The sequence below is a fragment of the Aythya fuligula genome, chromosome 6 (genome assembly GCF_009819795.1).
Source record: "Aythya fuligula isolate bAytFul2 chromosome 6, bAytFul2.pri, whole genome shotgun sequence".
NCBI classification, from domain to species: Eukaryota; Metazoa; Chordata; class Aves; order Anseriformes; family Anatidae; genus Aythya; species Aythya fuligula.
Window position 1 is genome coordinate 10,658,752 of NC_045564.1, and position 15,578 is coordinate 10,674,329.

The window sequence follows — 15,578 nt, forward strand, 5'->3', positions numbered from 1 at the left end:
TTGATAAGCTACATAAGGACTGCTCAACTACCAATTATTCAGTATTTCAGTTATAAACCATTAGGAAGTGATTTACTGATGAAAATGTGGCCCTCCAAATACTGCCCCCAACTCCACTGCGATTATTAAGATAACCTGAAAAATTGTCCCCAAAACACCAGTTCTCAAACACAACCTTCAGTCAATTAAAGGTAAACTACAGACTTTCTGTTCTGAAACTGATCTTGGAAATCCTAGAAGATTAAATTTATTATGAATTGTTTGCTTATACCGTGATGCATCTTGAGCTGGAAATACCATAGCACATATGCTCATCTCTGCTTTTGTTGGTGGCTGAACCCAAGAAGGGTTTGCTGAAGTCTTAGCTGTAGATCATGGAAAAACTTTTACTGATGTCAGCAGGACCCGACTTCACTTTAAGTTTTACAGAGTGGGGCTCTTTTCCCCTCTTTCCATAGGGTTCCAGCATAGTTTTGGGGCATATCTTTTGTTGCCATCACCCATTTGTGATGCAAAATGTGCTTTTAAGAGCAAAGTGCTGTTCGGAGATGCTAGATCCCATGCAGAATGAGGTGGTCTCCTCACACAGCAGCAAGGTAAGCAGATGGTGCCTGGGGGATAGCAGGTATTCCAGATGGGGCAACTGACTGCTGACAGTGGAAAATGCATCTCATCCTCTTAACTGGGAGCTTGCGAGTACCCTCAGAATGTTGGCAGGGGAAATAACGCAGTGAATTGAGGTTTGGGGTAAGTCGAGAGGTGGCCATCTGAGAGTGGGGAAGGAGTTCCTCAAAAATTAGGACTGCTTTGCATCTGAAACATGCATGCACTCCTACCCCACCACCAAAAAATTGTTTTTTACAGGGCTTAGAATTAATTAGCTTTTTTTTTTTTTTTTTTTTTTTTTTGTGTGTGTGTGATTTGGTCAAAACCATTTTAAAAGGAATTTGGGGTGGGGGTTTATTTCCTACAGAAGAAACAACATGATTACTCCTCTCCATTATAATATAAGTAGTTGACAATAAGCACGTTGGAAGCTCTGAGAGCCCCTTGTGGAGATCACACAAGCCCCAGCGACGAGTGTCACTGTGCTGCATGGTGCAAGGCCAGCAGGTCCCTTGTCACATCGTGGGCACTGAGCAGCCCTCATGCTCAATCAAAAGTGTGCCAATTGCTTTTTTAAGACTTCCATGTTCCCGTGGAAGCAGTTTCCAATGAGATCCAAAAAGTGGATGGCTTAAGGAAAAAGAAAAAAAAAACAAAACACAACACCCACATTCCTAAGAAGAACAGAGTTGCCTGCTGCAGCAACACCACCCCAGGGGGTGCAGGGACCCCAAACACAGCGCACAGCCCCTGCCACCAGCACCTCCACGTATGGAGCACGGTCCAAAAAAAACGACTTCAGGGAACTGTGTCCCAAAGCTTCAGCGTAAGCCTCCGTCCCGCGTTTCAAAGCGCACAGGAAATCACTTTGTAAAATCATTTGAGCCATAAGGCAGCAGAAATCAAAGCACTGCAGGAGTGCTCGTGCACTCTGGCTCTCGTAATTTTGGCATTTCTGCTCTCCAGTTCCTCTTTCATTTTCTCTGTGCTCTGCTTCACCACCTAGCATTTCCTGAGGTTAATGATGAGGCAAAAATACACCGTCCCATTAAAGAGGCAATAATCACAAAAATGCTAGACCCAGAAGGGATGGAAATATCTGGCAAATCCCCCTTGAACTTTTATCCTGTCTTCCTTTTTCGCTCATGGTAAGTCAGTGTTAGGCACCCCTTACAGGCTTTTATAGCTTCCCTTTCACCCCTATGCCAGTTTTGTCCTTGGTTCTAATGTAAGGATATCCAGAAAGATAGGATATCCAAGGCAGACCTTGTCCCAGCTGCAGCCCCCTCTCCGTGCCACAAAAAGCCATGAAAATGGCTACAAAGCCTCCTTCCAGAGACCAATATCCCAGACCCTGCCAGCACCACCTCCCTGGACACAGCCTGGGTGCTCTGTGATGGCAAACCTTCACCGTGTCGATGCCCAGAGGTTCTGCAGTGTCAGAGCAGGGACTGATCCTGCCCTCGAGCTGGATGCTGGCACAAGGCCGTGTAAGGAAGGCTGTGCACGTCTCAGCTCGAGCAGATGGCCCAGCCCAGGGTCTGTTTTCCATGTCTGTCCTCCACAGCTGCAATTAACCTGAGGGCTTGAGCTAGCAGCCCTCGTACTTTAAACAACGCAGGATTGCTGCCAGGACAGGCCTGGAGACCCTGATTCAGGAACTCATTCTTCCCGGTCCTGGTTGAGCAGTCCACGGATCTGATTATGTCCAAAGCACACAGCAAAACCTATTGATTCCCTCATGCTTTTGATGAAGGCTGGGAGGATTATTCTACACAGTGATTGTGGGTTTTTGTTTGGGGGAGAGGCTCTTTTATTGCGATTGCCTCAATTAGTATAATTGTTGCTTTTAAATTCTGAACATACACCAGAGTAATTGCCATATTTTATAAAGCTAACTTAATTAAACAAGCAATACTTTAAACCGCAGCTGTCGTTAAGTTTGGACAACTGCTTTCACTCCAAAGGGTCATCTTTAAACTTGTGCAACCCTGTCAGCCTCTTACCTATCACACTGCAAATCTGGCGCACATTTTCCCCTCAGCTGGATGTAAAACAGCTTTTGGACAACTTCAGCAAATACATATCTGTTTCACTGCCGAAAGATGGGGGGAGGAGGGTGGTGGATGGGAAGCAATGTGTTTTTTCTGTTCTAAAAATATTCGTGCCCCTTCTGGATCACTTCTATCGCCTCCGAGAGAAATGGTAGGAACTCGGCACTTGGCAGGTTCTGCAGAAGCCTCTGGGTTGCCTGATGAAAATGGGTTTTCACATTTCTGAAATTTCAAAGCAAGTATTTTTTTGCATGCATGATAAAATATTTATCTGCGAGCCCTTTTCTGGCTTGGGGCATGTGTGCAACAGAAACACCAAAAGAAAATTTCCAGGAGATAGAGAATCGTTTGAGCTTGCATGAGAAAACAGAGTTGGAATTTATTTCCAGCACGCAGTTGTGTGGGGAACAAGAGCTGCTGAACTCTTTCTGGAAGAGGAATGGGGATCCCAGTGGAGTTGCCTGATCCCATTGAGCGTGTATAGGATTATTTACTATGCAGGGTGCTGTGTTTTTATCCTTGGAGCAAATATTTGCAGCCAATAGAATCAAACTAGACCCACACCCAGACCACAGCAAAGGAGCGTTAAGGAAGCAAGAGGAAACGTGAGGATACGGAAATGTCAAAGTTCAAACTGTCCTTTTACAAACACGGCTTGTTATAAGTGGATTAACTGCATAATCACAAACAATTTTCACATCAGGCCCTTGGGCTTACTTCACCAGCTCATAATGTCTGAGGCACAGGACAACATACCTGCAACAGTGAAAATAAAACGAGTGTGCACAGATGTGTCAGTCAGCAATACCAGCTAAAAAATGGTGTAGAATAAAACTGGAGCTCAGCAAAAAAGGAAAAATATATCGCCTGGAAAAATGTTGAGTTTTTCCTATCACACACACCACTGCTGGTGAGGACAGAGAGGGAGCGCAGGGCGTAGCAGCCCTTTCTGTCCTTCACTGAGCTTTCTGCACAGAAACAGGGATTTGAAAAAAAAATAGCAGCAATTATTAGGCCAGGCTCCAAAATTCCTTCTAAATCAATTGTATCATTGAGTGTGTTCCACAGAATGAAGCCTTCTGCATGCTAAATCTAAATCTCCTGTCCTGTGGCAAGGAGACAAGCCCATCATCCCAGGCAGTGCCAACAGCTCACGCACATGCTCCAGCCTAGCAGCAGAGATCATTCCCATCAGAAAAGCTATCCCTTTGCCATGCCAAGTACATGTGATGCAAAGGTTACCTTTGCTGATGGAAAACTGTGTTTTATATTGCCCTACACTCTGCTTACTGGTAGCCAGGTTCCAACCGAGGAGCTTCAGAAAGACTGTGAAGGACAGGGGAGTGACCAAATGGCTTTGCACCATGGAAATTTATTACATCAGTCAAGGACAACAGAAGGTGAACAACTGTCTGCAGCTCCAGAAGAAACCCTATCAAACAGAATATTGAAGTGAGGAAGAAGAAGGAGACGGAGAAAGAGGGAAAAGTTGTGCCCACAGAGCCTGTGGGAGACGATAAAGAAAAACTTTCATGAAGGTCTGGGCAGGAGTAGGAGATGGTGGGGGTAAAGGAACAGGGAAGCTAACCAGAGAGAGCAGTAAGTGCATTTAGCATGGCTGGTTATCCTGAAACGGCAGGTCAGACCTTTAAGAAAGTCCTCAGAGAAGGAAATGCAAATCGAGGTAGGAAGCTAACATTACATATTCATCGCTTTCAGAGAAAAGAAGAGTTAAGATGAGGCTGAATTTCACCAGAAGGGAAACACAGGTGGAAAGGAGGTGAAGATCTAAACCAACTCCTTCCTACAGTGAGAGCAACCTAGAATAACAATGGAGGGAAAACAGCAGTCGCTTGGGATCATACAATGAAGAATTTCGTACATTATAGAACAACTATAGCACCAATCTAGGAGGCAAGACAATTAGCACTGCACAATTTAACTACTACTTCTAAACAGAGGAGATAAACAGCGGCGGGGTGCTTGTTTTTTTGTCAGACAGCACAATCCCCAAATTCAGTTAAATGGATCTCCATAGACAGAATCAGGTTTGAAGTTCTTCCTTGCTCTCCTCAGGGATAAATAAGGGTACAACAGGGGAATGTTATCTAATGGCAATGCTGCCACCACGTGGATGTATTTTCTGATTGCTCAGAAAATATTTCTAGCCAGATGCTGACATAACTCAAATTTACAGTGTGATGCAGTCCTCTCAGATGTTCAAAGAGATGAGCAAACACTGTTTTTAATTTATCATTACTATTAGTTATGAATAATAATAAATATTAATCTTTACTCTTTTTATTTTAATAACTTTTCTCATAGTTTGCTTTGCTCTTAAAACATGCTTGTCCAATAAAACTAATTTAAGCACCTGTGATGGAACAGTGTTTAGTAACCTCCTCCTACCCTCATTCCTTTTACAGTATTTTCACTGTAGGTTGATCATTAATTATCAAGGAGCATTAAAGAAGTTATTAAACCACAGAAATACAAACTTCTTGCTCCACAGCTCCTGCTGTTATGATTGGAGCGGTATCAAATGACGTGGTTACTTCAGTTTGAGCTCTTATTTTTGGCCGCTTCAAGGTTCAGCACTTGATAGGGACTTCCATTTTACAGGGAACCGGGCCGAAAATTACATAAGCAGCTTCACTGCAAACACTGCAGTTCACATCAGGCAAGAGTGTTCTCCAGTGTTTCACAAAATTTGCAACAGTCATCGCAACGCAATGAAATCGGATCGCTAGAAATGCACTCCTGACATGCAAACGCACGAGCATAAACAGTCATCTAGGAATGGATTAAATTTAAGCCACATATGGCAAAACACTGCCTGCAGCTGGAGCTATAAAAATCTGAGGCCGGAATGCAGCATAAAGTTTGCACGTCCAGGTAGCAATCACCAGTCCGAGCTGAAGGTTGGGTGTGCACGACACCTTCCATCCCAAAAATCAGCCCCTGAAGCTGCTTGCCATCCAGCAGGCGGATCAGGCAGGCAAACCCAAGGGCTGTTTCTCGCAGCCCTCCAAATCTCCCCCCTCCAGTGCTGGGATTACCTCACACTTGCCACGGAGACCCGTCTCCTGCAGCCGGGACCAGATGCTCTGGATCCTCCCCGCGTGCTCGGGGTGGCTATTTGTGTTTCCACAGGTACACTGATGTTTCAGCATCAAGGTGTCGTAGACAAGGCCTGCAGCAGAGGTTACAAAATTGCTCTCAGTGAAAGGAACTACTTTGCCAGATGTATGAAAAAATACATATATCTATTTTTGGTCTACCGTACTTTGCATTGAAGAGAACATTTATAGACAAAGGCAGCGTGTGCTTCACCAGGAACCACAGAGCTCTACGAAATGACAGTCCGAGACGCTGGGAAATGAGGTGGGCAGCTGCTTTGAAACAGAACCAGACCTGCAGCGATCCCTCCCGTTAGAAATCCTCAACAGATACAGACAAGAACTGAGTCAGTCGCCACCATCGCCGCAGGCCGAAGCTGTGCGAGTGACAGGAGGAGGTGACAAATGACAACACGGGTACGAGTGCAGGCGTGCCAGCGCAGGAACATGATCTAGAGGGGGGCTGACTTACAACTTGTCCGCTGGGTACCTTTATAATTACTGCTAAAATGACTCTAGGGCTTAGGATTAAAAACCAGAAGGAATAAGTCGTTAGCAGGCACTGTGTTTCGTAAAATAGTTTGCGCCGAAGTCTTTGCATCAACATTATTTGACAACATACTAATTAAGTCTATTAGCACACACTTGGGCATAATTATTCAGCGCGATATGTAGGTATTTAGCCGTGTTGTTTCATTGTAACGTGGGAGTCAAGCAGCTAAATCCCCTTGCATTACCAAGTATTTATGGCATGACAACAGCGTAGGAGCCTGCTTCATGCTCCGGAGCTGCCCGGGTACGTTTCTGGAACGGGAGCTACGATTTCATAGCCAATGTTCCACTGAACAGAACCAGCAGTTCCTCCGCAGCCGTGCTCTCCTGGTGACAAAAGACCTTTTCTGCACTTAATGTAGAAGAGACACAGTCAAATGTTTCAATCTGTCCTTCCCTTCAGGCAGCAGCTCCAGAGAACAGAAGAAAAGGGGGCTTCAAGGGGCATGGTTTCTTGCAGGGAGTGCCTGTCCGAAAGCACAGTATAAACAGGCAAGTGAAAGGTCTCAAGGAGAATCCAAAGCCTCTGAATTAGCAGCAAAGGCAGGAGTTTCTCCCAACCCAGCACTGAAGGGTCTGCATCCAGCCCAAACTGCTCCTCCTAAATGCCACCAGAGCAGAGCGTACCTGCGCTGCGCCTGGCAGTGCGAACGCAGCGTGCGGGGCTTCCCTGAGCTGGCTTTCACGTAAGCACTGATAAACAGCACAATTTGCAACTGCGTGGAGTTCAAAGAGACCTGGAAAATACGGCTCTAAGAACACACATGGACACATAGCCTGGAGCTGAGCTCCGTGCTGCTGCCTGTACCCACGCTAGCTAGTCTGAGTGGTGCTGGAATCACAGCTTTTGCCTGCGTGTAGGCATGTTCTGCTGCTGAGAAATTTGGCCTTCCCCTCTGAAGCAAACTCTGGCACTGACACTCTCAGCTATTCCGCCTTAGGGAAGGTGCCTGGCAGTTCCTCTCCTTGCTGTAGGTGAGTGCAAGGCAAAAAAAAAAAACAACAACGTTTTCAGTTCTAGGAAGGGAAAAGGGCGCTTGTTAATTGACTGACTTTGGGTTAGCCAAAGTTCAGTTAAATAAGATCATGCTGCAGAGCTCTGTAGGGGTCTCCTGTGCTGGAGTGACCATCAAACTTCATCAGGAGCTGCTGGGCAAAGCCTGGTGCTGTAAATGCCACCTGCAAAGGTGTGGACCAGTGGTATGGCTGGCTGCCCCCCAAAACTCCCCAGTTTATTCAAACTGGCACAAGGTCTGTAGTTGCTTTAATTCAGGTTAATTCAGTTTTGAAGGAAAGTCATCTTCAAGGGATGTCAGGCACTTTGGCAAAGTGTTTGTTAGCACAAAGATTCCCATGTAGGCTCTTCCTAGACCCTCATGGGACTGCACTAGGTTTGGCTAAACTGCTGGTATTAAACCACGAAAAGTGCTTCTGTCTTCTCTGGCTTCCAGACATATCTATGGGGACTTCAATTATACGTTACAGATTTAAAGCAAAACGGTGCATGTGCACATATTAAACATACACATCCACACTCAAAAAAATAGCCTTGAATTTAAGCAAAAAGAAGTCCAAGCAGCAAGTTGCTCACCAGGTAGCTGCTGACCCTGCTGGGCGCACCCCTGGCACCTTCTCAGGGCACAGCCACTGGCACGTGCATTGCCTTGCCAGAGACAGCCTGTACCGCAGCACGGGGTGAATACACCCGGGGCTTACCAGTGTTCAGATTTTAGCAAAACGATAAAACAAGCCCAGCCAGAATCCTGCATCTGAGACGCTCTCGCTAGCATTGCTCTAAGTGTACCTTGCTACAAAGCCAGGTACGTGGGGATTTACCCACAGCCTGCAAATTTTAAAATTAACTCTTCAGAACAAGAAATAAGTAAAAATACTGTCACGTGTAATCTGAGGCTAGTTCATATCACGCCTTCATGAGTTTCAGGAGAAATCAGGCTCTTCCAAGCAGTTACAAGTACTTTTTAAGCAGCCTTTCCTGCTTGCCTCCTGGATTCCCAGACGATGCTTAATCCTGTTGCTCTGACAGATCTTTTCATTGCTGGGGAGCTGGGCACAACTTGACAGTGAATTATACTGATTGCACTGCAAAGCTGGAAGGGGTCTAACACTATTTAAAGAGTCAGGATGAGAATCTGTGCCGCAATCTGTGTTTCTTTTTAAAGGTGTTTTTCTCAAGTCTCTGAGCTTTAAATAGTAACTACTGTAATACCAGCGCGATGCAACCGTAGGTATGTAGGCAAAGCAATGTCTAGCCAGATTAAAAGCCTCTGTCTCATTCCCTGGTTTGTGCCTGGTAATACTGCTAGGGCAGAAGCCAACACAGATCAAACCAGCGATAAATACAAACGAAAATCTAGCTTTTTGCATTGACCTTACATTCTTCAGTTGCTCCCGTGACGCCTGCATTGCAGCAGATTTGCCAGTGACCTCCCATTTTTTCATCTGCATCCACGAATGCGGGAAAGCTGCAGGTGTGTTTAAAAAGTGTGCGTACATCTAAAAAGTGGACTTTCCTAACAGCCTACTCAAGTTAAGGTAGACAAAATAGTTAAAGAAAAGGTCTCCAGAAAATGTGGTGGTAGGGTGCCTACTCATCCCTATTTCTTAAGGTAATGGGCACTACAGTGGGGTTTATACAATTCAGTTGAGGTTTAAAGTTTCCCCACTCCCAACAATTCATTGATAACAGCAATGTCTCAATGAAGTTTTTCTGTACTGAAACATTAAACCATTGGAAAGAAGGGAAATGTTCCAAGTTGCTTACTGTGGTTGGGGACACTCAGATGAAGACACACGCACAAAGGAAAACTTGATAATTTGAGCTTAAAATACTAAACGACTTTGACCATTACAAGTTAAATTAAGTGATCCTGGAAGCAATACTCTTTAAGACATGAGAACAATCGTTTTTAAAGGTCAGCACTAAAGTATAACCAACTCGCCTTTCTTGGCAGAGCAAACATATGATTTGAGGTTCAGATAATTATATTGCTCTGCACAGGAGAGAATAAATGCCTTCATCAGAAATGAAAAATACTTTAATGCAGAACATCAGAATAATTTGTGGAACCATTTTTACAGGAGATCAGAGACTGGATAATTGGAGCTATGCAAATTAATGGCCTAACCTGAGAAGTCTTTTATTCAAGTGTGTAGAACAGTGCATGCAGAAGTAGTCATTAAAGTCAAGGAGGCTACTTGTGCTAGCGAGGGCAAGTTCAAGGACTAGCTTTCTTTTATATTCTAGTACGAGGGAAAATTAAATGTCATGCTTCAGGACACAAAACTGACTGCTTGAAGAAGTCAGGAAGGGCACTGTTTTCACTTTCATGTGCAGTAATGCACATCATGTTTGAGAAGTGTATTATGTTGTTCTTTTCCTATACCTTTGAAGTCTCAGGTACTGGTCACTGACAGAGACAGGAAAATAAATTATACATAAAAAACAGAATTTCGAGCTGTCTGGTCCTAACTCTGTCCAGAGAAAGCATTAGCCCTTTCCATATAGTATTCTGAACACGAAAGAGATGAACTGTTCCTTTGTCTGTTGGACAAAAACTGATCTCTTAGGAGCTACATTTGTGTCTGGAGTAATCATTGCTGGCTTCATTAGGGCCATTGAACAAGGTTTGTTTTATCCTGCCTTCTCACAAAATGATCAAAACAATTCAAATCTTAATCTCTCTGAAATCCAAAGCACATAACTGTGTTAGAATCAGTCTCCAAAGCAGCCACTTATCAAACAGATGGATTCTCCTAGTGAAAAAGAAGCCCGATGCACTTCGGCACCGCATGCTTTGAAAAATACCCAAGGCTTTAATTTCCTGCCTTTCAAAGAAAAGTTCAATCCTAGTGATTAAGCTTTAGTATCCACCTCCAAAAACAGAATCTCTGACACACTGTAGACTACTTCAAGAAAACAGAACCAAGCTAACTCGTGCACACATGCTTAACATCTGAGATGTCTGCCTTTCCTTTCTGTGCCTGCATGCCCGGAGTAGTAGGCTCTTTTTTCTTCCCTGCCACTGTAAGCAAATAGTGCTGGTTAATTAAACTGGTGCTTCACCTGGGTAGGAATGCATGTGGGGAACACAGGAACTCTGCTTGTCTGAAAAACTTCTCCTTGGGAAATAAAAAAGGGAAGGAAGCAGAGGTTTCATGACCTGAGCGTGGAGAGGGTTTTAAGTTTGCTAAGCATAAAGAAAAATGGTGGAAATAGAATTTTACCCTCCTTCAAAATTGTCATGCATCCATTTTCCATGAATCTGGCAAGAGGAAGCTCACCTTTTACGCTCTCCACCTTTACTACTGCCAGTGAATGCCAAAAAACACTTTCTCCCTTAACAGCAGTTCATTGTGTTTTCCCTCCTCCATTCACCTAGCATAAACACAGAGAACTGCGCGAGATAGAAGGCAGTGGAAAAATGAGGACCTGGGAGTCTGGACATGGATAAATAGCACAAAAAGGATGTTTAAGAGGTGAAGCACATGAAGCATTTTTCATATCATCACTCTGGATTAAATAAATGTACGGTACTATATAAAAGCAATGCAATATTCCACCTTTTAAATGATTTTTTTTAACCCTTCCTCTAAGGAAAATGAATCATAACACTGTGCCAGTGTGTTTCCAAAGCAGCACTGTTCTCAAAATCTGCATTCCTACTGTTACTTTCTTATGTAATTTTTAATGAAATTCAGAGGCACATATCTGAGTAAAACATATATCCTCTGGTAGGAAACGTTACTGTATGCTCAAAGTCTTGCATATGATTGACAAGGCAACTTAAATAGCGGAGGAGGAGAAGGGAAGAAAGAAAAAGGAATGAATAATCTCTTAAAGTAGGGCCAGGCTTCCTTACTTGTTTTCAAAGCACCAAGGTCTGGGTCTAAGTGTATTAGATGCTCAAGTTTCATCTGGTTTGACTGTGAGCCAGAGGACTACCCTTCTCTGTATCCTTGGCAAAAGCCAAAAGCTAGAACAATCTTGATGCTGTAACTGGCTGCATTACAAATGTAGTTTTGCTAAAATTCAATGTTTAAACATTAGCAGCAGATGGAAACTTGAAGGGCTGATTTGCAAAAATTAGGTACTACCTGGACTTTTACAGAGCTGACTGCACATGCTTCCCACCTGCAACTAACAGCCGAAGAACAAAGTCAGATTTAATGCATCACTATTCCTATACCATCAGTATCTGAAAATAAATCTAATTCACAATGATGGTTTTAATGATGTTTTTCGAGTGGGTTAAATAAGATTAAATGAACAAACCAAAGGGAAACAAAATCACGAGCTGCCCTTAATTGCAACATTTTTTTCTCCTTTCCTCAGGGCACACGTCACATGCCAAAATGTTCATTCACAAAATAAAACCTGACATGCGGGGAAGAAGGTGGACTTCAAAATAAGTCCTCCTCACCTAACACAGGACTTGAAAAGTTGCACATAATTAACTTTTACTAAAGCTACTGAATAAGCAGAAAGGATTTTGGTGGAAAAAGGCTGGTTTTAAGCCCTCACTGACTTAGGTACAGCATTTATTCCTCACCTTTAAACCTTGTGGGGAGACTAACACCTTTTTTTGTATTTCTGGCTTTCACTGGACAAATGGAGAATTGCATTCATAATTTTCTTTCGAGACAAAGACTGACCAGGTAAGAAAACGCTCTTCAGCCTGTTTCTGCACACTTACAACTTGAAATAATCATCTCGCCTCACTTTTCCTAACCTACAGGCACAGACTCCTGGGCAGAGATTGTGTTGCAGAAGGAGGGGTAGGCTGGCACAGAGCCCAGACTGGATAACTTATGGCATGAGATTGCGCAGGGACTGGAGAAGGTGCAGAAAATACAGCCGATAGATACTGCGTTTGGCATGCTGTCCTTTTTCAATAACATTGCCTCTCTCCTCCTTGCATGTAAATCAGCCTTGTCACAGCATATGACTTGTCCTTTCTTTCTGGAGATATATAATTAAAGCACTAGGCTATGTTTCTATTGATTTTTGTAGTTTATTTTCTGTCTGGACTATAGGGTGACTGTCCCTCTAGGGAAGGAAAAGGCAGCACAACAGGGCAGAAGATGACTGATGCTATTCTCAAAGACAACAGGATATTACAGAGTCCACAAACACATCTGAGATTCAGACCCCGGACACGTGGCCTCGCAGGGACACAGGGCAGAAAAACACAACGTAAAGGAAAACGGTGACCACAGCCCCACTGATTCAGTTTCCAGGGCCCCAAAAACATTACCTGTTGTGAACCTTGGCTTAGTGGGTGGCTCCTGTACGGACATAGGGAAGGTGGCCGAGGCAGGCGAGGACTGTGCGCGGGACAGAGGCCGGTGGCCTCCGAAGGAGACGGGCATGCCAGCTGCCTCCAGCGACGCCTGGTAGTTTCTCAGCTGGTGAATGCGCTGCTGCTCCAACAGGAGGGCTTGCTGTGGGGAGAAGAGGCAACTACTGAATATCTGCATGGTGCCCTCATGGAAGGGCTTTTAAGGGTTTTTAAAGTCTGCAAGCTTGGACTCATTTCCCTGATAACCGAGCACAAACGTGCGCAGCAAATGAAGACATCCGTGTTGTTCGAGTGAGCTCAGCCCTGAAGCTGGTGCATGCTGGCAGTGCCATCAGCAGAAACAGTCCCATTGTCCCCCGAATTCTGCCACGTCTTCCTGTCCTCATGCCCTCCACACTGCACTGGTGCTTGGAGCAGAGCCATGCACCAAACCTGGGACAAGGGGGAGTGTTCAGCTGAGCTACGCCATCAGCTGGCCAGGCTCCTGACCAGAAGGGATGGCTGTTCCAGCTCACCATGCTCAAACTACAGCTTAACAAAGTTCCCTTTCCTCTTTGAGGCAAAGCAATTGCAAAGGACACAGCATATTTAAGACTGCTCAGGTGGGACTGCTCTGCTTTCAGAGGCACGGTACCCCTGCGGTCCATCACCAGCAGCACGTCACCTCACGTTTCCTTATTTATTCTTACCAAGGAAACGAGGCCTACGTGTGGTTGTATAAATCAGAGAAAGAACTTTGCACAAGCACGGCTGGCAATGGCACCGATCCCTCAAGGCAGAGCTGTTATGAAGACCGTGCCACTCAATAAGGAGCTGGAAATGAAGGCTCTGAGCTGCAGCCAGGGACGCTCACGTGGGGCCCGCGAGCCGGCCCCGCAGTGCCGGGGAGACGGCAGAGAGCAGCTAGATGCAAATGACTGCACAGAGCAACCAATTTGCACCTGATTCACAGACACTGCAACTGCAAGCCTGGCACCAGTCCGCCTTCCCTAGCCAAGGGCTGTGGATTTGCTCAGAGAGCTACACCCTGGCATAGCTACAGCAATCTGTTCTTGGCTGCAGATCCCACGCAGGGGTTACCCAAGGCTCCAGGTACAGTCAGGCACTCAGTGCTGCAGGCTGCAGGGATGAGCAGAGCACCGATGCCTTAAGAGAATCACAGCCTTCTCATTAGAGCTACCACAAATGGCATTTTCTGGGAGATTATGCCACACTGCATTGCTACTGGATTTATTGCTTGTAATCCACGTGCCTCTGGTGTTTACTGTCCAGAGTGAGCACACCTGGGATCTCTGGGATCTGCAGTACTGAAGAAGGAATCCCCTTCACTTTGTCACCTGTTCCCTTATCTGGCTCTCCTGTGGGGCAGTCAGTTTGTTTTAAGACATCAGAATAAAACGAAATCCTCTGCTAGTATTTAGGGCTCAAAAGTGTTAAGACAAACATTGTCTTCCCAAAGAAACAGAAAGTGTTTGGGTGGCTGCAAACACACTGACTGCATTTTGTGCAGATGATCCAGGTTCTCTTCTCTGGGACTTTTGAATTGACATTGTGACTCCAGTGAAGGATGGCATTGATTTTACTTGCAGATTTCCTTCCGTACCAAATACTCAGAAGGTGGCTTACCCCTACCTTTTCCTCCTTACAGTACTATAAAGAGGTCACAAAAAGCCAAGTCCCAAATGGTCACTGTGATAATATGGGGATTTACTTTGTAAAGTAACTGCACTGCTTCCTTGCAAGGCTTTTTGTTGCCTCCCCTTGTCCCAGAGGCTCCTAGCAGCACTCTCATAAACACCAGGACTTGTCCTCATGCTGCTGTGCTTTGTTATGTGTCTGCAAGCTCAGGCTGTATTTGTCAATTTAGTTTAGTGCTAACCTTCCCACTCTCTGTACATACAAGGGTAGCTTGTTCCTGTACGATGATTATAATTCACCATTAAAATGCTGGTAAAATCTTGAACTGTTTTTTTGGCATTTGGGTTAGCTGCAGACATGTTTTTGTACTGGTAACTAACAGATTTCTAACACTTACTCCTAGCAGCTGTAAATATCTGAGGTGAGGGATGGTTAATGTCCTGATTTTAATACACAATGGCAATACATAGATTCAGCCCCTCACCCCAGATGCTGCTAAACTCCACCAAACACCAAGAAGCCTGGTTCCAGGAGCCCCAAGTGTATTTTGAGCTCACCTGACGGAAAAGCAGCTCCTGCTCAGCCTGCCTCTGCCCAGACTCCAGCTCCTGCTGTGGCTCGGCTTCCTCCTCATCGCTCTCAATGGGTTCTTGCTTCACTTGCACCATGTTGGCCAGCCCCGGGGCCTCCTTTTGGCTTGCGACTCTGTCGCTGTATGGCTCCTCCAAAAGGGCTTGGTGTTCTCGTAACTCTTCTTCTGTCTCCTCCGGGTGGCTTTCATGCTGGCGAGCTGGCTCATTGGGCTTTGATATTATCTGAAAACAGCCCAGAAGTTAATTGATAAATAAAATGTAACTCATTGCAGGTGAATTTGACTGTGTTCTCTTCAAAGAATCAGCTTCATGAAAAGAGAAACGGTAATTTATAGCTCTTATAAACATTGTCCAAAACAACAGTGTAAGGAAAGCCTTGAACCAGGTTATCCTTGGCATTAAGTGTTATCAAAGAAATACTTTGCCCCAAGTAATCATGGCTCCTCAGTTTCCACTTCATTTCCCCCCTAAAGTAATCAGAACCTCTTAAGCCTACAGACCTATGGATGCTACCAAATTCACAAGCAGTGTAACAACCACCAGTACATTTAGCAATTAAAATCCTGAAAAAAAAAAACAGAGACAAATCCTCTGAGGATTTCTGCTTCATTGTTTGTCCAGCTTCTTCTGGAATCACCCCATTAATTTTATGTTTAAAGGGAGATAGCATCATCAAGATTCCTCCAAAACTTGCAT

The 15,578-nt window shown here is 44.7% G+C and overlaps 1 protein-coding gene across 1 annotated transcript in view; it reads right to left on the minus strand.

The window, feature by feature from the left end:
* Window positions 1-15,578, minus strand: part of LOC116490575 (histone deacetylase 4) — a 207,768-nt gene that overhangs the window by 38,601 nt on the left and 153,589 nt on the right. The window contains exons 12-14 of the mRNA XM_032189907.1: window positions 14,847-15,104; window positions 12,607-12,793; window positions 5,720-5,853 (exon numbers count right to left, since the gene is read on the minus strand). Coding sequence (XP_032045798.1) covers window positions 5,720-5,853; window positions 12,607-12,793; window positions 14,847-15,104 — 579 coding nt within the window. The remainder of the gene's footprint in view (window positions 1-5,719; window positions 5,854-12,606; window positions 12,794-14,846; window positions 15,105-15,578) is intronic.